General features: G+C 37.4%; 1 protein-coding gene across 2 annotated transcripts in view; it reads right to left on the bottom strand.

Annotated features, from left to right (window-relative positions):
* Positions 1 to 3,492: 3,492 nt before the first annotated feature.
* znhit6 (zinc finger HIT-type containing 6) overlaps positions 3,493 to 23,616 on the bottom strand; it is a 57,914-nt gene continuing 37,790 nt past the window's right edge. Inside the window, exons 6-10 of one of the 2 annotated variants that reach the window (XM_062028202.1) lie at positions 22,088 to 22,156; positions 18,489 to 18,569; positions 13,812 to 13,892; positions 7,090 to 7,214; positions 3,493 to 4,061 (exon numbers count right to left, since the gene is read on the bottom strand). In XM_062028202.1, coding sequence (XP_061884186.1) covers positions 3,589 to 4,061; positions 7,090 to 7,214; positions 13,812 to 13,892; positions 18,489 to 18,569; positions 22,088 to 22,156 — 829 coding nt within the window. In that variant the 3' untranslated portion in view covers positions 3,493 to 3,588. The remainder of the gene's footprint in view (positions 4,062 to 7,089; positions 7,215 to 13,811; positions 13,893 to 18,488; positions 18,570 to 22,087; positions 22,157 to 23,616) is intronic. The other variant, XM_062028203.1, reaches the window with a different exon arrangement.

Here is a 23,616-nt window from a genome sequence, read left to right as displayed (position 1 = left end):
TACGTCATCACCGGCTTAGACATCAAAGAAAGTCAGTCAATGGGGGTTAACAACCAAAAGAGGTTAGTATTGGCCATAAAAACACATCTATAAACACTGGCCCCACCAATGGGCTGGACTGTCCGTTATTACTGGCACCGCTGTTGTAATAAACTAACATTAGGTAAGAATACAGTTTGGAGAGGCCACATGTGTGAGAGCATGCAAAGCAGGGGACACTCCGGAGGTGTCAAAAAACATTAACGTTTACTAGCTGATGGAACATTTGCACTAGTAGTCTTACGTGACCAGAAAGAGAAACGGTTTTCAGAGTTACAGGCCTACTGAAATGATTTTTTTTTTATTTAAACGGGGAGAGCAGATCCATTCTATGTGTCATACTTGATCATTTCGTGATATTGCCATATTTTTGCTGAAAGGATTTAGTAGAGAACATCGACGATAAAGTTCGCAACTTTTGGTCGCTGATAAAAAAAAGCCTTGCCTGTACCGGAAGTAGCGTGACGTCACAGGTTGAAGGGCTCCTCACATTTCCCCATTGTTTACACCAGCAGCGAGAGCGATTCGGACCAAGAAAGCGACGATTACCCCATTAATTTGAGCCAGGATGAAAGATTCGTGGATGAGGAAAGTGAGAGTGAAGGACTAGAGTGCAGTGCAGGACGTATCTTTTTTCGCTCTGACCGTAACTTAGGTACAAGGGCTCATTGGATTCCACACTTTCTCCTTTTTGTATTGTGGATCACGGATTTGTATTTTAAACCACCTCGGATACTATATCCTCTTGAAAATGGGAGTCAAGAACGCTTAATGGACATTCACAGTGACTTTTATCTCCACGACAAAACATCGACGAAGCACTTTAGCTACGGAGCTAACATGATAGCATCGGGCTTAACTGCAGACAGAAACAAAAGAAATAAACCCCTGACTGGAAGGATAGACAGAAAATCAACAATACTATTAAACCATGGACCTGTAACTACACGGTTAATGCTTTCCAGCCTGGCGAAGCTTAACAATGCTGTTGCTAACGACGCCATTGAAGCTAACTTAGCTACGGGACCTCACAGAGCTATGCTAAAAACATTAGTTATCCACCTACGCCAGCCAGCCCTCATCTGCTCATCAACACCCGTGCTCACCTGCATTCCAGTGATCGACGGAGCGATGAAGGACTTCACCCGATCATCGATGCGGTCGGCAGCTAGCGTCGGATAGCGCGTCTGCTATCCAAGTCAAAGTCCTCCTGGTTGTGTTGCTGCAGCCTGCCGCTAATACACCGATCCCACCTGCAGCTTTCTTCTTTGCAGTCTTCATTGTTCATTAAACAAATTGCAAAAGATTCACCAACACAGATGTCCAGAATACTGTGGAATTTTGCGATGAAAACAGCTTTTTGTATTGGATACAATGGTGTCCGAATACTTCCGTTTCAACGATTGACGTCACGCGCAAACGTCATCATACCTAGACGTTTTCAACCGGAAGTTTTGCGGGAAATTTAAAATTGCACTTTTTAAGTTAACCCGGCCGTATTGGCATGTGTTGCAATGTTAAGATTTCATCATTGATATATAAACTATCAGACTGCGTGGTCGGTAGTAGTGGGTTTCAGTAGGCCTTTAAAGGTGATTTATTGACATAAAGTTGGTTTTACCCATTCTGAAATTACAGTTGTGGAATAACAATATAGTGCTGGATTGTACTTCGTTATAAAAAAAATAGTGTGTCAGCAATGTAAACGGGCATTACATGCGTGAGTTCAGGTCTTTAACTTCCATGTACTGTAGTCTTTCATCTATCTTTTCTACCACTTATCCGGGTCACGGGTAGAGCAGGAGCCTATCCCAGCTGTTAGGTGTCCTCTGACCTCTTTACCAGTAAATCAGAGACAAACATTCACACCTACGGACGATTGAGAGTTTCCAAATAATTTGACATATTGTAATTTCCGTACTATAGAGCACACCTAAATATACACATGGACAAAGATAAGAGCTTCTGGAGGAAAGTTTTGTGGTCAGATGAAACAAAAATTGAGGTGTTTGGCCACAATACCCAGCAATATGTTTGGAGGAGAAAAGGTGAGGCCTTTAATTTCAGAAACACCATTCCTACCGTCAAGCATGGTGGTGGTAGTATTATGCTCTGGGCCTGTTTTGCTGCCAATGGAACTGGTGCTTTACAGAGACTAAAAGGGACAATGAAAAAGGAGGATTACCACCAAATTTTTCAGGACAAACAAAAATCATCAGCCTGGTTTGGTTAGGTTTTGGGCGTAGTTGGGTGTTCCAACAAGACAATGACCCCAAACACACATCAAAAGTGGTAAAGGAATGGCTAAATCAGGCTAGAATTAAGGTTGTAAAATGGCCTTCCCAAAGTCCTGACTTAAACGTGTGGACAATGCTGAAGACACAAGTCCATGTCAGAAAACCAACACATTTAGCTGAACTGCACCAATTTTGTCAAGAAGAGTGGTCAAAAATTCAACCAGAAGCTTGTGGATGGCTACCAAAAAAGCGCCTTATTGCAGTGAAAACTTGCCAAGGGACATGTAACCAAATATTAACATTGCTGTATGTATACTTTTGACCCAGCAGATTTGGTCACATTTTCAGTAGACCCATAATAAATTCAGAAAAGAACCAAACTTCATGAATGTTTTTTTGTGACCAACAAGTATGTGCTCCAGTCACTCTATCACAAAAAAAATAAGAGTTGTAGAAATTATTGGAAACTCAAGACAGCCATGACATTATGTTCTTTACAAGTGTATGTAAACTTTTGACCACGACTGTAAGCCGCACCCACCTAAGTTTTATTTTGTACACATATATTAACCGCACAAGTCTATAAGCTTGTGTTCATTCACAAATGTAAGAAAATACTGTGCCTGTAACAAGACATACAGCAGCTTCCTGGAGACGTTTTAGAGCACTTGTCCTTATTTTGACTGTACAGTACATTTCTTTACCTCGCGGTCTTCTTCAGCACGCAGTTGTCCAGCCTTTTGGAGCCTGTTAGTTTGTTAGTCAATTCCATGTGGTGGGTTTTTCCTTTTTCTAAGGACGGGTCAATCATCTTTGGCTTTGGGGCTGCATCTTGTGCATTTCGTTGTTTCTTCTCCATGACGAGGTTGAGTCCATAAAACGCTAAAAGGCTGACTGAATGATTGTGTTAGTGTGTTTGATTTAATGTGAACAATTGTATTGGTCCACCGTGACCCTTTTGGAAATGTCATTGGTCTGATGTGACGAAGCAAAATTTATCGGTGGCATGTGAAGCTAAGGAATATGTAAAAAAAAAAAACTTAAATTAGGCACAGCATTGTATAAAGCACAGGGTTTAAAGCGTGGGAAAAAAGTAGCGGACTGCAGTCCGGAAATGACGGTAATTCTGGTACGAAATAAGATGGTGAATAAACTTGTAGAGGCCAGGCACAGGAAGAAAATGGAGCTGAGATTGAAATCAGACATATGGCACTAATACATTAAAATAAAATGTATTTATTGAAGAAAATATGAACAAAAAAGGTTACATGATACCAAAAAAAACTTGTGAGTACATGCAAATTGGACTGTGTCACTCCAACTCAGGGCTGCTGGGAGTAATAACAGACTGATGAGTAGAAAGAGGCTCTTTCATAGCATTCTCAGCCATGCTGACCTCTGAACTCTCTCTGGCATCCCCATTGTCATCAACAGTGTTGGCATCTTTATTAAAACAATTATCATCCTCTCTGTCTATCAGTCCATCTTTGTTCATGTCCATGGAATTAACAAGGCTGTTGGCACCAGCACATACCTTAATGGAGGTGCTGGTATTTTCCCCAGTGTTCTCATCTTCATCATCACTGTCCTCGATCTCTCCCTCCTCTAATTCAGTCTTTGCCCTTTTCTTTTGCGGGGGCTCCGTTTCAGGGCTTGACTGTGCCATGGCGAGGTTGGTGTTTTGAGAACCATTCGGGAGAGGTGAAGATCGTCTCTGGTGCTGGCTTGCTTGGTCCGCCGCTTGACTCTTTGTTGCGAACTTTTCACAGGCTGATGTGACCTCAGCTGAAACAATACAACCCCATTTGTGTATAAAAAGACAGCAAGATCAAATTATGGCAGTTGGTTACAAAATGATGGCCAAATGATTTGCCGTGATGACTTCGCTCCAGCACAGCGAGAGTCTTGTGTAAACATGGATGGTGAAAATGAGGGACAGTTCAGGCAGGATGGGAAGGATGACGCTATGCTTTGGCCCCTTGCTGGTGCTTAGGATGGGGCAACGTGCCAAGCTATTAGTTATGTAATGAAACAGGGAGGACATGTGAGAAACAAAGGCTGTGACAACACTAGTTTTACTTTTAAAGAAGTGTGTTTAAAACAAAAGGCAGACGAAACATTACACACATTGTCCTTGTAAAAAAAATTAAAGTTGTGAATAATTTTTTTCTTGGCTTCTCCCTTCTTTTGCAATTTGCCTCTCCTGTTTACATAAGTACTTCTTTTGGATAGGCGCCTGTCACACCTGACATCACTGACCTCCTGGCCAACACGCCATCACTCAACATGTAATCTCTACTCAAGAGGTCTAAGCAATTGCTTTGTTTAGGCTTGTTGAATAAAAATGTAGGAAGGTGGCCGAACCCACTGTACGAAAAAATAACTTTTATAGCATGTTTGAAAGATCCAATCAATCGTTGTGTTGTGTTGAGTCCAACTACTCCACCTAAATCTGGTTCACGACCTCTTACCAGAGGATTCTCTTTCCGTGTCAGAAGTACTGCAAATGTACTTTAAAGCAGGATACTGGATGCCTCCTCCTGGAGTGCAGTGGAGCCTGAGAGCCTCTAAAGCCTTTATCCTCGCTGCATAAGCTCCTGTCACAGTATCTGATCGCTTGTTATCATTTTCTGTCCAGCTTCCCAGGCCGTAGCTTGAGCAATTATCAGGATGCTTCTTTGACTAACATTACACCAAAACCGCAGCACAGCAACGCCTTATCATTGAGGGCACACACAAACACGGACCAGAATAACTTAATTCGTCATTCAGCCAGAATGGGTCTGATAGAAGGGTGATACTGTGGTCTATTACGAGAAAACAAGTTCATCTGAGTCAGTAGCTTCAACTTGATCATACTGTGCAGTAGGGCTGGGCAATAAAACAATATTGATATACAGTATATTGCAAAACCTTTCCTCAATACTAATGAGACAATTTGTCCACATGATTGCAGCAACCTCAGCAGCACAGCACAAAGGTGAAAAAGAGGTTTTTACTTTGTCATTAAACATGGCCGAGTGAAGTGGGTGAAGTTAGCGGCTTAAAATAGTGGGGCTAGGACAAATTTTATCCAACAAAACATGTAAAATGTTCACGTGTTCCTTATGTGATGATTGTTCAGTTTTTAGGTTACCGGGAGTTTTTTCTTTTCTTTACAGATTTTTTAAATAAAATTGCATTGTGTTTTTGATTGCAACACTGTTAGAATAGGATATAAAAATAAAGTATACACACTTTTTCTTAAGAACTCTTTCGGCCCCAATTACTCCCATTGTAACTGATATTTTTAAACAAGCTGTAATCCTGGTACATCACAATGCTTTTTTTTTTTTTTTTTTTTAAACATGAGAACCAAATTAATCTCATTCTTGTCTATTGAAAAACAAGAAAATATTGTTTTAGTGTAATTGCGCCCCATAACCAACAGATGGCACCAAAAAAAATGAGACATCATTTTCTGAGCTTTGATGAGCGACTTAAACTGCGATGCAATCGAAATTATCTTGGGCAGTTATATATAAAAGATTGTGTGAACTCAACTAAGTCGTGTCTGTTTTCGCTGTCATTCTAGCTTAGTTGGCACTGTAAAAATGTATTTGTCTACTTGACAACTGTATGAAAAGCAAAGTTGTCATGATTTTTTTACCTATTCAAGGTTGTAATTACCCAACCTTAAAAGTTCCACTCGGCATTAAAAATGTTGCATAATTGGCATTTTCTAGTATAAAAAAACAGTTATTTTTTGACAAGAAGGCCAATTAAACATAAAAATACATCAATAATTATACATAAAAACCAAAACTTTTATCAGCAGATAGATCTGAAGTTGTTAAAAGATGACAAACAGAAATATATATTTATTGCTGACAGATGACACTTTTATGAGCGGGTCCCTTTTGGATTCTAAGAATAAGTGTGTATAGTCAATATTAGGCTTGCACAAGGGTTAAAGACATGTCAGAAGTGAGTTCATGGTCTATACGTTTTTAGCGTACAGTAAACAATGCTTATTTTTGTGGTGTAACGTGCATCTATCTATTACACAATCTATAGAGAAATGGCGGTGTAAGATACTGAAACAGTGCATCCGAAACTGTTGTATCATGTTCTCCAGTACAGCTGTCATGTTCAACCCTTGACAAAAATGCATATTTGAAGCAAAAAAAAAAACCTCTGTCTTCACATCTCACTTATTGTCAATGTAACATTTAAACATGACAAAAATGGGATGTAATTTATTATTGACTGATGAAAAAAAATATATTGCGATACGATTTATTTTCCCATATCGCCCAGCTCTCCAGTCCAGCAAAACAGATGTGTTCTTTCTCCACAAAGAATGGCGCACATGACTCCACACTGAGGAGTGACATACAGGTGACATAAGCACACTCACTCCTTTCATGTCACTCCCACATCTTATGAGGTCATTATATTCAACAGTAAGCCGTATTTGATCCTCTCTCTGGCCATGTTTGCTGCTGAGGTTCAACTGGAGCCTGTGATGCTATGCAGAGCACACTTTTCTGTTAGTGTAGCACGTTGCCGTGGTGAAAAATAAGAGGCGGTGGGAATATTTACAGTCTCTGTTGGAGAAACCAAGTTCATGATACAATTCCGTTGGAATCATTTTTGATATACGATTATTTCTCATCTCCACCCGGTCATAGGTGTTCAACAAAAAAATGTTATGAAGCAAAGCATCAAGAAACAACTGTAAAATTTCTTCTTTTTTTTTAAAGATAAAAAGACAAGTGCTGACATTAGAATAGAACATCATTCATTGTGTTATGAATAATTAATTATTTACCTGGTCCTTTCAACGGGAAGTCCTTCCAATGAGTCCTCAGTGCAACATGGAGTACAGGATACTCAATCAGTATTTTGTAGCTCAAGTTGTCTCTTAGGCTCTTCTGTATCTCCAACTTGTGGTACCTATTCCAGATCATATTAGAAGCAAGGACAAAGATGATTTAAGTCTGTTGGTTAAGTGAAACCAAATTACATTTAGACCAAATGACATCTAGACCAAATCTGTTATGTCATTTTACATGTTTGTAACTAGAGGGTGTCCTGATCCGCTTTCGGTCTGATATCAGCAAAATCTAATTATATCGGCTTACATCAAAAATATCCCATATTAGCGCTCTGATACAAGCAGTCCTAGTCTTAATAATTTACAATACGTAAACATGGTAGGCAATAGGCTATTAAGAAGCTAGCAGCTACACAACAGCTAAAAACATTTGCACTCAAGCTAGGCATACTTAAGTTTCACATAAGTAAAACAGTGTTGAAGACTCAAACATGACATTTGTCAAAATATAAATTTAGCAAATAATTATAGATGCATATTACCGTATTTTTCGGACATAGGGTGCACTGGATAATAAGGCACACTGCCGATGAGCAGGTCTATTCAGGTCTATTTATATACAAAAGGCGCACCAAATTATAATGCACATTAAGGGGGTCATATTATCATTTTTTTTCTAAATATAAAACACTTCCTTGTGGTCTACATAACATGCAATAGGGGTTCTTTGGTCAAAATATTGCACAGATTATGTTTTACAGACCATCTTTAAGCCGCTTTCAGACCATCTCTTCAGGCTGCGCCGTTTTGTGGGCTGTCTTATTTACTTGGCTTCATTTCAACAGCGCCTTCTCCCCTTCATCTTTGTTGTACCGATATTTTTTAGAGCTTCCATAGCGAGTCTACTGACAGATACTGTACAAGTTCGAACTATACACTACTTTATGTTAGAACAACAGCTGAGGATGAATGCCCCACAACAAGAGAATAGAGAAAAAGAAGGAGCTTATTGACTAATGGCGGATGCACACAAATTTTCGGGACTTATGCAGATCTCAAATACACATCGGCAGGTACCAATAGATAAGAAAAGTTGGTTTTGCAAAATATTGCAAAACCAAACACCAAATAGTGTCTCTTAGTAGGTGCCATTTTGGGGTCCTTATACACACACACCATAATAATAGCCGAATGTTGGAACAGTATGTACGACTATGGTAGCCGTAATGTTCCACATTCCATCAAGCGGTACGGCTTCGTAGCTTACCAACACCGTACTAAAACATTCTCGATGAAACATCACAGTTTTGGTGTTGCTTGCTTACGGCTACTTGTTAGCGTAATTTTTTTAACAGGCTTCAACCTGCAGTCCACATATCTCTGATGTGTGACTGCCTTCTACTGGTCACACTTACCACATAAAATTGTTTCGAGGTGGGTAAGCACAACCAGAATCAATACGTACATTAGGCGCACCGAGTTATAAGGCACAATGTCGATTGTAGAGAAAATGAAAAGATTTTAAGTGTGCCTTATAGTCCGAAAAATGCGGTACTGACAGATACAATGTCTCCAGGGCAGAAACTTTTCAGAAAGTATCCAGTTATAAACTTGTCAGTATTCAACTTACTGTGTCATAATCCCAACCAAATTAATTAATGTGGCTGTCACCAAAAACAATTACCACTTAAAGACAGCATAAGTCCATTCCAAACTGTAAATAAAAATAGGTCAGTGTTTTTCATAGCTACTATTGTTTTCTGTTTGAGTAAATTCACCTGAGCAAGCCTTTTTTTAACATTCCACATTACAAACTAATACAAGTATGTATGATTGCTGCTGGTATTGGCTCAATATTGGTATTGGCCAATACTCAAGGCTCCGATATTGGTAAAGTATGGGAAGTGAAAAAGTGGTTTTTGGGACACCTTTATCTGTAACCAGCTAAAGTTCCAACTTGGATTAAACAGAATTCGTGTGGAGCTGCTCTCATACCACAAAACAAGCTACTTGTTTGGGATGTCATGAATATTCTCTGCAAGTAGCCCTGTCAAACGTTAGGGATGGCAATAAATCACAAGTCTGAATAATTAACTAGATTCTCGGTGGACATGGATTGATTTTACACTCACAAAAGACAATGCAAATATAAGGTTGGAGTTATACTGCAATTGGCACCGTCCCCACCATCTGTCAAAACCAACAAAAAATAAGGTTGTGGAGCTTTTCTTTGTTTTGCTAAAAGCACAAGGAGACTGTGAACCGCCAAAGCAGACACCCACTCAATAGGCCAATCAAAGCGCTTTCCTACAACGTGACATTTGCAGGTTTTTACGGGTGGACTATCTTCCAAGAAGCCTTCACCCTGGGCATGGATATGGAGTTGCAGATCACTTGACATGATCTCATGACTAAATTGTTAGAGTTTTTAGACATTCCTGCAGGACTGGTTCGGAACAAATACTTCACATAGATATAATCAAAGTATTTTTTTATTATCCACCAAGCTCAGGTTTTGTACGAAACAATGCAACAGAAATATGTTCAAAAATTCACTCTTAATGCAAACATTAGTATAAAAAAACATCCAGTAAAAGTATTCACTAAATTTCAGATTATAATTTGGCTAAATGGAGGTATGGACGGAACAAGTTTTTTTCAAATTATATTAGTTATATTTAATTGCAATATGTTCAGGGCAACATATCCCGAGGACATTTTTTGCCATTAAAATCCCCAGGATTTAAGCGCAATTATCTGTTGGCCTTAATACATTGCAATTAAAATAACATTACATCCAAGTAATCAAACAATGTTGCTCAGACCTGAACTAGCCGTAGGGCAACCTGACAAACAGACAAGGTGAGAAAATCTGCAGGGTGTTTACCACAAGTTTGTAAGCGAAAGTGCAGACAGACAGGGTAGTTATTGTTTTGGAGTTGTTAAAACATTTTTGGCAGCAAATGTAGTATCTCTGTCTCGTCAACAGGTGTTGGTGTTCTGTATGATTCGATTAACAGACAGAAGAATGAGGACAACATCTGGATGTTGGGAGTGGAAAATATTATAATATTAAAACATAAAACAAACATTTAGAGAGGTGGGAATGACTCTTGCATTTTCATCATTTCCAGTCAGAGGAGGACTGGCTGCATGTCTACTTTTGCATAAGGGTTTCTTTATTGAAGCAGGTTCCGAATACATTTCTTTAGTAAATTATTCAACACGCCATTCATTTTTATCTTATTTGGTAAATAATAATACTAATAATAATGGATTAGATTTATATAGCGCTTTTCTAGACACTCAAAGCGCTTCACAGAGAAGTGAGAACCCATCATTCATTTTTACAACTCATTCATTCATCATTCATTCTCCGGTGTGAGCGGCACCGGGGGCAAGGGTGAAGTGTCCTGCCCAAGGACACAACGGCAGCGATTTTTGGATGGTAAGAGGCGGGGAGCGAACCTGCAACCCTCAGGTTTCTGGCAAGGCCGCTCTACCCACTACGCCACGCCGCCCCCAAATAGCTCTTGAAGTTTCTGTTTTATAAATTTGGTAATACATAGCTCAACTACATCACACCAATATTAATGCATCCATCCTTTTGTCCTCATTAAGGTGCTACCAGACTCGAGTGATGTGAACAGAGTGGACTGTGCGGAATCTCCACAGTCACTAGAGCTTCCATAGACACGGGCACTGCAGTGTAAGCTTACGCAATATACGATATAAATAATATACTTGGCCGATGACAGAGCTTTTAATGCTATCTTTATATTATGAAAATACATGTTGATGACACATTCAATCTGTTTCCCGCAAATTTGACAGGGCCAAGTGAACAAACGCGTCCTCAATGCAATGTAGCTTTCTTGCTGAAGGCTAATGTCCCTCCACAGTGCAAAGCCACTTCCAAGCCATCAATCCTCGCCTCCATGGTGGCAAATCATTTATGTTTCTTACAAGTATTATCACTGGAAGACGAGCAATAGCTAAACATGCTACAGTATATACTGTAGGAGGATATGCTAACCGCTAATTGCAAGCTAGAGTTCTTTAACATAAACAAAAGTAGGCAAAATACAAACATCAACAGTAACAATACCAAGTAAAATATTAATATATGGTACATTGGTTAGAGCAATGTTTTTTTTGTTACTATCAAAAAAATTTTGTAGTTTTTTTATTGTACACAAATACAGGAAATAAGTCACTGGACACAGGGGGGCTTTAAAGACAAAAAACAATGGATTTAAAAAAGACTCACAAGTAGGAGATCATTAAAATATATAATTGCCATTGTGACAACACCATCCTGTTTTTTGTCTGATTATAATTGTAATAAAAACAATTTAATCATTCAATAATCTTGAATTTGAAGTATTAGTATCAGCACTGGCATGGCCAACACTGCCCCTGTAACTGACCAATCTCCAGAGTACAGGGTGAGAGGGAAACTGTATTTCGATTCTTCCTTATTTCTTACATGTATGGAAAATTGAAAATGAAAAATATTTAGAGTCTTGAACTAATATGAAGTAGCCAAACAACAGAAGAATAAGTGTTTAGCACATTTTAACAAGTGTAGATAAAACTGTTTCAATAGAAAGTAACCAGATATTAACATTAAATTAGCAAGAAGAGTACAGTAATAATAGTTTTGACAAAATAATACATAACTGGACATGCCGCAATATGTTACTGAATATGTCAGCAGCCAAATTAGGAGCCTTTGTTACCCATTTTGAAATGGTTTTATTGTCATTTAGGCTACGTTCACACTGCAGGATCGGATGCCCAATTTGGATATATTTTGTCAAATCGAATCTTTTTAGTGGCTGTTCACATTACAAAAAAAAGCGATTTCTAACGTGATTGCAATCTGACCCGCATGACATAGCACATACGGCAGTGTTTACGGAAGTCTCAGTCGGTCTCAGTACTGGGGCATCTGTGGCAATTTCAAAGATTTTGTGCAATCAAAGTCAACTGAACCAAATTATTGCGCGTAGAACATTAAGAAGGAAGAGGACAAGTATTTCGGCTCTGGCAATATAACGGGATATTCTGCTTCAATGTCTGCTTGAAAAGCGTGTCTGAGAGTAAGTAGTTGGAGATAGTAGTGGTAAAACTTTTGTGAGTTCCTTTTTTCTTCTCCGTTTTTGTTTTGTAACCGTTTTTTGGCACTTTTTGACGACGTTCTGGTCAGATAAATGCGACCTGCGCACGGGAGCGTTCACATTGAGGACACATTGCATATGTATCTAGTTTATATCCACATATATGCAAAATTTGAAATTGCACTGTTCACACTGAAATGAAAACAATAGGAATTGACCTGCAGTGTGAACCAGGCCTTACATACCAAATGATATATTGTGATATATATTATTATCGCAGGAGGCTGCACTATATATCGTGATATAGAGTTTAGGCCATGTTGCCCAGTCCTACTGCAATGTCGTAGTTTCCTGTGAAATTTCAGTTAAAATCCTGTTTCCCATAATCTTTGAGTGTTTTGTTACATGTATTTCTGTCTTGGCTTCCAAAACTAACAACAAATAAGTGAAGCAGATCTGCCTTCTGGATTTGCAGGCAGTGAAATAAAAAGACGGTGACATGCACAGCCATTAAAAGCCACAAGTGACGAGGAAGGAGAGTAATTTTGGGGAGTAGTAGTCGCTACCAGCTGTTCTGAGTACAATGTTGCAGCCCGTTATCGACTGGGCAAATCAATTGTGTCTAAAATGTTCTCATAGGTAAATCGTGGAACACATTTCATTCATACAATAGCCTGATTTTGACTTAATGGTATGCTTTGGTAGCAAAATACAGATTGGTGCGGGTTGATATGAAAAATATATACGCAGACCTCTGCGAACTCCATTCCACCAGAGTATGTTATGGTCTTTAGGGTCTGAAGTCTGTCCAAGCTGAAGTTGAGTGAGAGGCCAATAGTCTAACAAAGCGCAAATATAAACAAACAACAATTCAGATTCACACACAAAAATTGATAATTTCAAGTTATGAATTAGCATTAAATATTAACATGTTTGTGGGATGTGGCCGGAAGTTTTTTTTAATGCATCAATTCACATTTCTGTGTTTTTAACTGAATCAACATATTACTATTTGTCAGTATACAATGAACAAATGTGCCAAAATAATGGGTCTAACATTTTTGGCATTGCATAACCCTGGCATTGTAAAATACATGACAAACTACAACTATAAATATCTATATGTTGATTAAAAAAACACAAGTAAAACTAGAAATACTAGAAAGATGGTAGGGGACCTCAATGCATCCGACATCTCGTGCATTAAGCATTCCAATATGCAGGTTGGGTATGTGAATATAATGAAACTTCCATATTTAAACTGATCTGTAAAATGTATTCTATACACAAACAAACAGTATCCAATAATATTGATGGACTGTTCACATAAAACACTGTTGTGCCATCAAGGAAATTGACTTTATTGTAAGCTTTTGGGATTTTATAAGGATGTTTATGACAGCGTGTTAGGTTTGGCAAAAAGTGTGGACTGGCACACATCCATCAGTCATTTACGACCTGCCAACAAGTTGACTGCAATGGCTGTTTATGTGGTTATCACAGATTGTCTTTTTTACTGTTGGATTTACATTTTTATGTGTAGGCAGAGTTTTTGTACTGGGCAAAACATTATGACTAAAGAATATATCTCACCTGACTGAGTTTGCCTTTCGTCCTTCTGCCTTCATGAAAACATTGACATCCTCAATCGGGGCTTCTACATACCTCTTCAACCTGAAACAAATCACATCAACACAGTGTCACAAGGTGGGTTTGATTGCAAATTGAAATCGTCATGTTCTTGCCATAAAAATATTAACAGCAAAATTGACATCTATGAAAACCTACTGTATTAGTAAAACATTCCTTCCATACTAAGACTTCATTTAGATTGTTTAGCTTGGTGTTATAATACCTGTGTGCACATCATTGATAGTTTTACAACTCACTTATAGGTAAATGTGCACAAACTCTCCTACGTTACTGGATGGTTTGCAACCAAGCCCCCTTAGTGTTGATTTGGAGTTTTGGCTATTTTTAGGGCAGCACAGTGGTGCAGTTGTTAGTGCCCGTGCCTCACAATAAGAATGTCCTGGGTTCGATTCCCGGGCTCAGGATCTTTCTATGTGGAGTTTGCATTTTCTCCCCGTGACTACATGGGTTCCCTTCGGGTACTCCGGCTTCCTCCCACCTCCAAAGAAATGCACCTGGGGATAGGCTGATTAGCAACACTAAATTGGCCCTCATGTGTGAATGTTGTCGGTCTATTTGTGTTGGCCCTGCGATGAGGTGGAAACTTGTCCCGGGTGTACCCCACCTTCCGCCCGTGTGCAGCTGGAATAGGCCCCAGCACCTTGCAAGCCCGAAAGGGACAAGCAGTAGAAAATGGATGGCTGTATGACTATTTTTAAGCATGTATTGGTTTCTTTTATGACAAGAGTATTATTGCAGCGTATTTCATCACTGCTTTGTGGCGACTTTTACATTCTTTACTCAACGAGTAAACGCAATAATAGCTTTAAGTTAATTTGAGCAGTTGCTGGAATTAAAAGAAAGGAATCTGTCAACGTTCTTTCTATCATTATTTTTGCATGTATGTTAGTTATTCATATCCTGAGATATTTTGTTTTACTTCTTTCATTTTGGGCCTTTTTGTCTATATTTAAAAAGACAACAATATTTTTTGTTTTATTTAATTTAGGTGTGTATTTACATTTTATTTTATGGTGTATTTTTTTTTGCTTTTAAGTTTTTTTTATATGACGTTATACGACCTAACATGTATACACCTTTACAATTTGTACTAGGAGTATGAATGAGCGGAAAATGCTATTTATTCATGAATGCATAATATATTCTACCAAGATAAGCTCACTGCTCAGTCACACTCATTTCTCTCAGTGGGTCCCATTAAGATCTGTGGCTGACTAAAATAACAACAATGCATAAAAGGTTGACAATGTGACAGAAAGAAAGTGGGAAACACTACCATAAAAGATAATACTCAGCATGTTTATAAAAAGCTGAAAATGCAAAATTACCTCTACATATGGTATATGAATGTAAATGTTAAAGCTTAGTCCACAGTCATATGAAAATGTATGCCACATATCCTACATCAGGGGTCACCAACCTTTTTGAAACCAAGGGCTACTTCTTGGGTACTGATTAATGCGAAGGGCTACCAGTTAGATACACACTTAAATAAATTGCCAGAAGTAGCCAATTTGCTCAATTTACCTTTAACTCTGTTATTATTAATAATTAATTATTTATCTTTGTGGAAACACTGATCATCTTAAAGATTTCTCACAATAAATATATATAGAAACAGATAAATATCAATATGCAACACTTTATTTTTATATTTTCTCTAAGTGCACATTTTTCAAATTGAACATTTTCAAATGATCACTTCTAGGACAGTCTTGTGAAATCACAGTATCCCATTTTAACTAGCTAGCCACTAACATTTTTTAACAAATCATGAATTACTTTGCACCATGTTTGTACAAATAATAACTCATGTAAAATACAAAAGTAAACTCTCAAATTTTTAAATTATGTCACACTTTGAACTGGACACCAAATCTGTTATCTGTTTCTTTGTCAGTTAGTTGGAAGCCTGGCATTGCATGCTGTTAACTAGTGTGTTGTACTCTGGTGTGTAACTTGACACTGCAACTCTGAGTGAGTCTTGCAGATGTGCATCAGTGAGGCGTGTTCTGTGTTTGTTCTTGATGAAGTTCATGTCAGAAAAGGCTGATTCACAAAGATAAGATGTTTCCTCATTGTTTGCGGAACCTTCTTAATCTTTTGGACATATTTTCACAGCAATCTGGCCTTAAGCTTAATTATGATGAATGTAAAATGTTAAGGATCGGAAATCTAAAGGGAACGTCCTTTCGAATGGAATGCAAAGTGCCTGTTTTGTGGACGGATGGACCAGTTAACATACTTGGTGTTGTTGTCCCAGAAAATCTGGAAGATCTAGGCTCAGTAAATTATGATAATCGACTAAGAAAGCTGGACAAAAGTATGCAATTATGGAAAGGGAAATCCCTAACCTTGTATGGTAAAATGTCTATTGCCAACTCGTTAATTATTCCTCAATTTATTTATTAGTTTTTGTCATTACCAGCTCCATCACAAAACTTTTTTAAGATTTATGAGCGGAGGGTCTTCGATTTTGTCTGGAACGGCAAACCAGAAAAGATTAAAAGAAAGGTTTTGTACAAAGAGTATGAATATGGGGGCCTGAAACTTCTCAACCTTGAAGCTATGTGTCTGTCTTTAAAAGCATCAATTGTTCCAAAGATGTATTTAAACATTGAGTGGTACACAAATGTCCTGTTGGACAAAAAACATGTACTGTATCAAAAGAAATTGAATCCTTTTTTAAAGTGATCCCCTCCCAGAGAGTCTGCTGGGAAACATGGCGGGGTTCATAAAGGAAACAATCCACTCATAGTGGTGTTTTCAATTTTATGTGCCAGAAAAAAGAGACGATATTTTGCAGCAGTTAATATGGATGAACTCTAATATTGTAATAGATGGAAAGCCTTTCTTTTGGAAAAATATGTTTGAAAGAGGAATCATTTTTGTCAATGATATTATCAATGAGAATGGTAAAATTATGAAGTATGATGAATTTAGAGCTATGTATGGTGATGCTTGCTCAAGCTTTTCATTTTATCAACTAACTGGAGTAATTGGGAAAAGATGGAAACAAATAATTAATTATGGAACTACTAAATTATTAGTTTGTAAACCTCTAATAAGAAATTCTAGTTGGCAAAAAGGAACTAAAATAAATAGAAAAATATATAATTTTTATTTAATAAAGAAATCTTTGAAGGCTGCCTCATACAACACAAATGGAAAATGGGAGGACTTTTTTGACTGCTTGTGCCATGGGATGCCATATTCAAACTAATCTATAAAACCACTATCGATGTGCAAAATCGTTATTTTCAAATTAAAATTATTTATAACTTCTTACCCACAGGGAAAATGTCAAAATTATGGAATATGACAGAGTCAGATGATTGCCGATTTTGTTGTCAGGAGCCTGAATCCACCCTGCATTTGTTTTGGTATTGTCATATTGTGTCTTTGTTTTGGGTGGAAGTTGAAAAAATGTGTTTAAGGATTGGTTTGTTTATGAAGCTTAATGTGGTTTCTGTTATTTTAGGAGAGTTAGTTGACAATCATGATTTAGTCAATTTAATTATAGTACTCGGTAAAATGTTTATTTTTAAGGCCAAAAACAGATATTCCCTTAGTATTACTTTCTTTAAAACATTTATTCAGTATTTTCTAATTTTAGAAAGTTACATGGTTGAAAACGATAATGATGCCAAAAAACATTAAAAAAAAGATGAGAAGTCCTCAAAGGCTTATTTTGAAAGTATAATTATGTTTATAGATTATATGATATCTGTTGTTGTGTTCCCTCATTTGAGTGACCTGGACATAATCTGGACTGTACATAAATGCTTATTTTGAAAATGTAATTTTGTTTATAAATTATATGCAATCTGTTGTGTTCCCTAATTTGTTTCTGTGTACATGAATGAAGGTGTGTGTTGCTGAGTCCGACTTGGACATTATCTGGACTGGGCCTGGTTTAAAAAACCCTTTAAGCAAATCTAATTTCATTGACAACCTGGTCTGTTGAACATAAGGCCCTTTTTTAAAAAATAAAATAAAATAAGATAAATAAATAAAAAACATTTTCTTGGAAAAAAAAAGAAAGTAAAACAATATAAAAATAATTACATAAAAAATAGTAATTAATTAAAATGTTAGTGGACCAGCAGCCTGTACAATCATGTGTGCTTCAGGGACTGTGTCCCTTGCAGATGTGTTGTCTATGTTGTGGGAACCAGAATATTGGTAGCAGAAAGAAATAACCCCTTTTGTGTGAGTGGGTGTGGATGAGTGTGCATGGGGGAGGTTGTTTGGGTTGATGCACTGATTGAAAGTGTATCTTGTGTTTTTTGTATGTAGATGTAATTTAAAAAAAAAAAAAAAAAAAAAAAAAGTTTAATTTTTTTTTTACAACAGGCCCGCGGGCGACTCATGTGGTCCTTACGGGCGACCTGGTGCCCGCGGGCACCGCGTTGATGACCCCTGTCCTACATGAACAGAAGACAGATGATGATCATGCATGTGTAATACATTCATATATGATCATTTTATTGGAACTAAATCGCAACTAAATTAGGTTACAGTTACGCCCATTGTATTAATCGCTTAGCTCTGTTCTGTTGTTCAGCAACTAAAAAGAACAAATACAAGAAACAGCATCAAGTAGAAAATACTTACTTTTGGCGTATCACGGTATCAGACTCTGTAGGGTGTATATAAGGAGTCAAGATATGTTCAAGTGTTAGTCCGTCAGACACCCTAAAATGAAATTTAAAAAACACCATGAATAAAAAAGTACAATTTATTTAATAAACCTTGCTAAATAAAGGGGTTGTTTGCAACTTTATGCGGATGCCTAGAGGGTGCTAACTTTCCGTTTTGTTTTAAACATTATTATCCTGCCCTCTTACAGCTTTTAGTGCGTATTGCACATAAACTACACTCGTACGTAACAAGCGCAAGTGCTTGGTACTGGAAGACATAATCGGTCCCACGAATGCGCAAATTTACGTCACTCCCAGTCGACCTAATTTAAGGCAGTCTTACTGCAGTTAGGTATGTGCGAGCTGTCCCTTTTACCAATTGACTGTCACAAACTATCTTATCCGTACAGAAACTTGAACGAAAATTTTAACGAAATATAGTAATCAATCTGTTTCAATACTTTTACATTGAATCAATTCACAAAACTGCCAATTGCCAATACATATTTTTGTTGAATAACAATTCAGATGTGCCTGCACGCGTCATTCAGTGCAATGACAGTAGAGTGAAAGTTACTGAAATTGTGGCGATAATACTGTTCATTTTCTTATAGTTGTTCTCTTTTTCTGTTGTGTATGATTTTATTTTTTTACAAAATAATTAATAAAATGTTCAAATATCACAGGGCAGCACGGTGGAACAGGGGTTAGTCCCTGTGCCTCACAATACAAAGGTCCTGGGTTCAATCCTGGGCTCGGGATCTTTCTGTGTGGAGTTTGCATGTTCTCCCCGTGACTGCGTGGGTTCTCTCCGGGTACTACGGTTTCCTCCCACCTCCAAAAACATGCACCTGGGGATAGGTTGATTGGCAACACTAAATTGGCCCTAGTGTGTGAATGTGAGTGTGAATGTTGTCTGTCTATCTGTGTTGGCCCTGCGATGAGGTGGCGACTTGTCCAGGGTGTACCCCGCCTACCGCCCGAATGCAGCTGAGATAGGCTCCAGCACCCCCCCGCGACTCCGAAAGGGACAAGTGGTAGAAAATGGATGGAGGGATGGATGGATTCAAATATCACAGCATGTGACTTTGCTGAAGCTTCGTCGTAATACATGCAAGTGAAGGAAGTGAGACAGTCTTTGCGCATGCGTGGACCGATCGTGTCTTCCAGTACCGATCGTATAGAGACACGCTCATTAGCTTTGTGAGTTGTTAAGATAATGTTAGCAATTTGGCTAGCTAACGTTAGCCATCATTTAATGTATATTCTATCCATTGTAACAAAGATATGATATGAAAAGTTAGTCGCTTCTCTGGGACTGCTTTTGTGTATGTGCACAACATGATTCCTGTGTGTACGTGGGCATTTTTTTAATTCAATACAATTAGAAATTACCAATGCAATAGATAGTAAAAAATGTGCGGCAGCGGTTTTTATGGATCTAACTAAAGCATTTGACACAATTAATCACAATATTTTAATCAAAAAACTAGAACGATATGGCATCAGAGGGTTAGTCTTAAACTGGATAAGAAGTTATCTAACGAACAGGAAACAATACGTGAAGCTAGGCGAACACACGTCTACAACGCTAAATATATCCTGTGGTGTACCTCAGGGATCAATACTAGGACCTAAATTATTCAATCTCTATATAAATGACATTTGTAAAGTTACAAAAGATTTAAAGTTACTATTATTTGTGGATGATCCAACAGCGTTTTGTTCAGGAGAGAACACACAGGAGATAATACAAATAATAACAGAAGAAATTAACAAATTAAAAAGATGGTCAGCGCCCCCCCGCGACCCCGAAGGGAATAAGCGGTAGAAAATGGATGGATGGATGGATGGTTTGACAAAAACAGACTATCGTTGAATCTCAGTAAAACTAAAATAATGCTATTTGGTAACAGTAGAAGAGAAAGTCAAACACAAATACAAATAGGCGGAATAGAAATTGAAAGAGTAAATGAAACCAAATTTCTAGGTATAATGATTGATGATAAATTGAACTGGAAATCTCACGTAAAAAATATACAACATAAAGTTGCAAGAAACACGTCAATAATGAATAAAGCAAAACATGTTCTAGACCAAAAATCCCTTCATATTCTCTACTGCTCACTAGTGTTACCATATCTGAGCTACTGTGTAGAAATATGGGGAAATAATTACAAAAGTACACTTCATTCATTAACGGTGTTACAAAAAAGATCAGTTAGAATAATACATAATGTTGGATATAGAGAACATACAAACCCTTTATTTATTGAATCAAAAATACTGAAATTCCACGACATAGTGAATTTGCAAACAGCTAAAATTATGCACAAAGCAAACTATAACCTGCTACCCAAGAATATACAACAATTCTTCTCAAAAAAAGAGGAGAAATATAATCTTAGAGAAAAACGTAATTTAAAACATTTGTTTGCACCTACAACACTTAAGACCTTCAGTATATCAGTATGTGGAATTAAATTATGGAATGGATTAAGCAAAGCAATCAAACAATGTACTAATATGATCCACTTCAAGAAACTCTTCAAACTTAAAGTGTTTACAAAGTACAAAGAAGAAGAACCATGACAAACATTCTCAATTTATTTCATCCATCCATTCACTCATTCTTAAATTAATCTTACTTATCTCATCATATGAAATGTGACTTACTTCACCAATTATTATTATTAAATTCTTACTATTATTTATTTATTTATTTTTATTGTGATTACTTATGGAGTTTATTGTGAATAAATTGTGTAAAGGAAGTGAACAAAAAGTTTTGCAACTCTTAGGTAAAGAAAAGGGGTAGGATTAAATGACAAAATTCCACTGTTGATATTTTGCTTCCAATATTATTTGTGCAGTTTTGAAATCCACATATACACCATACCATTCACATAAAGTGTATGGTTTGTGACTTTATAAATAGTGCATTTGTGTTTTCAAGATACCCAACATTGTTATTCATTCCCAGGGCTCTTTATTGTAATGTGTATAACTTTTGTAAGGTGCTCTTCTATCACCCCAGACTTCCACAGAATAATTTTGATATGGAAAAAAGAGTGTACAACATAGAATGTGCAAGGTTTTGTGATTCACAATAGGCTCTGTTATTGTTAAGATTTCAATATGTTTTGCTATTTTACCACTCAGTTATTTGATGTTAAATTTCCAGTAGAGCTTGTGATCAAATTTAATTGATTATCTTATAACTTTTTCTGCTTCTTCCTACTCCTTTTCGAACATGTTGAAAAGAGAAACTGGAAATTGTGATGTATCATGTTGTATGCTTGCATGTTCGAAATAAACTCAAACTCAACTCAACTCAACTCAACTCAACTCATTAGTAATTGGGAAAAATCTTGACATTTATATATATATGTTTTGGTAAACCACTAATGGCAACATAAGCTGGCCGGTGGTGTTTTTGTGATATTTTTGTATTTACATTTTTTTTTTAACTTTGAGCAAGTTGCAAACGGACTCTTTAAGATAATCGAACAGTAACATAAAGGTCACATCTTATCAGATGCCCCTTTATTTAGGAATTTGAATCTAACTTACCTCCTCTGTCTGAATTCTGCACCACTCTGAGGAAACATGATCTTCAGGTGCCAGAGAAACTGTTTTTCTCTAAAAAGGGAACAAAGTTCAATTTGTTTTTAGTTTGAGCTTTACAAATACAGTTAGGATTGACAATGAATATCCCATCACAAGATTATTGCTTTCAATCTGATATGACATGACTTTCAAGTTTTCTAAAGCCCTTTAGTCACCAGTTTCACTTCAATGAAACATACCTTAATTTCCGGACTATAAGCCGCACCTGACTATAAGCCGCACCAGCTAAATTTAGGGGGAAATACGGATTGCTCCATATATAAGCCGCACCCGACTATAAGCCGCAGGGTTTTGATGTGTAATTACCGTAGTATATAGGGGTTACTGCTACCACGGAGGGGATCGTCGGGACAGAGATGACTGTTTGGGAACGCAAAGCGTCCCATTTATTAACAATAAATCTTTAAATCATTCAATCAAACTTTCACATCTTTGACATGGCGAACAGCATTCGTGCAGAGTACAAATAATACAACGGTGCAAAGTAATACAAAGTGCTCGCCTGTACGTTATCAAAATAACCAGCCTACCGGTATATGAAAAGTCAGTCTTTAATCATTGTGTCATCGTCTTCCTCCTGCGTACTAAAACCACCGAAATCCTCTTCGTCGGTGTCGGAGAAGAATAGGCCGTAAATAAGCCGCGCCCTTGTATAAGCCGCAGGGACCAGAACGAGGGGAAAAAGTAGCGGCTTATAGTCCGGAAATTACGGTAACTCTTTTAAACAAGGAATTTGTAAATATTTTCACAGGGCTGTCAAAAATCCCCCCAACAAAATGAAACCAAAACAGCAAAACTAACTTTTGTGCGGTAACTTCAATTCACCAATTTATTTCTAACAGAACAAACCATTTACCGTTGTACACAATTTAAAAAAAAAACATCTTCAATACAATATCTCCATTGGTAAATAAAAAAACAATAGTAAGAATAACAGAAAATAAAAAAATAAAAATAAAACACGCGGTGTGTCCAAAAAGAGTAGGAAGAAACAAAGCTTATATTGTCCTGCCCCATCACTCAAATATGATTTTTAATAATCAATACAATACATAATCACCTAATATTTGACAGTATTAAGTATATCACCAGGATACATACATTTAATTTCATTCACAAAGATCCTTGATCACACTGCAGGTCAATTCCGATTTTTTTTGCCCATGCGACCTGTATCAGATTTTTCCATGTCAATGTGAACAGTGCAATTCAGAATTTTTCAAATCCGACTTAGGCTTCTTTCGTGTGTGGATATAATAGGATGTGTATGTGATGTGAATGCAGTGTGAACGCTACGGTCGCATTCATCCGACCAGAACGTCGATCGGTCATAATTCTTCGCTAAAATCGACGATTGCAAACTAATAAGTTGACAAATGAGCAGAAAACAGGCAAAAATAATATGTTTTAGGAACTCACGTCAATGTTCCACTAGCGGTCTCCGACTGCTCATCCACACGCTCTTCAGTGCA

Source organism: Entelurus aequoreus, linkage group LG19, assembly GCF_033978785.1.
Source record: "Entelurus aequoreus isolate RoL-2023_Sb linkage group LG19, RoL_Eaeq_v1.1, whole genome shotgun sequence".
Classification (NCBI taxonomy): Eukaryota; Metazoa; Chordata; class Actinopteri; order Syngnathiformes; family Syngnathidae; genus Entelurus; species Entelurus aequoreus.
Note: the sequence above shows the minus strand (reverse complement) of the source record. Positions and strands in the feature narration are given on the sequence as shown.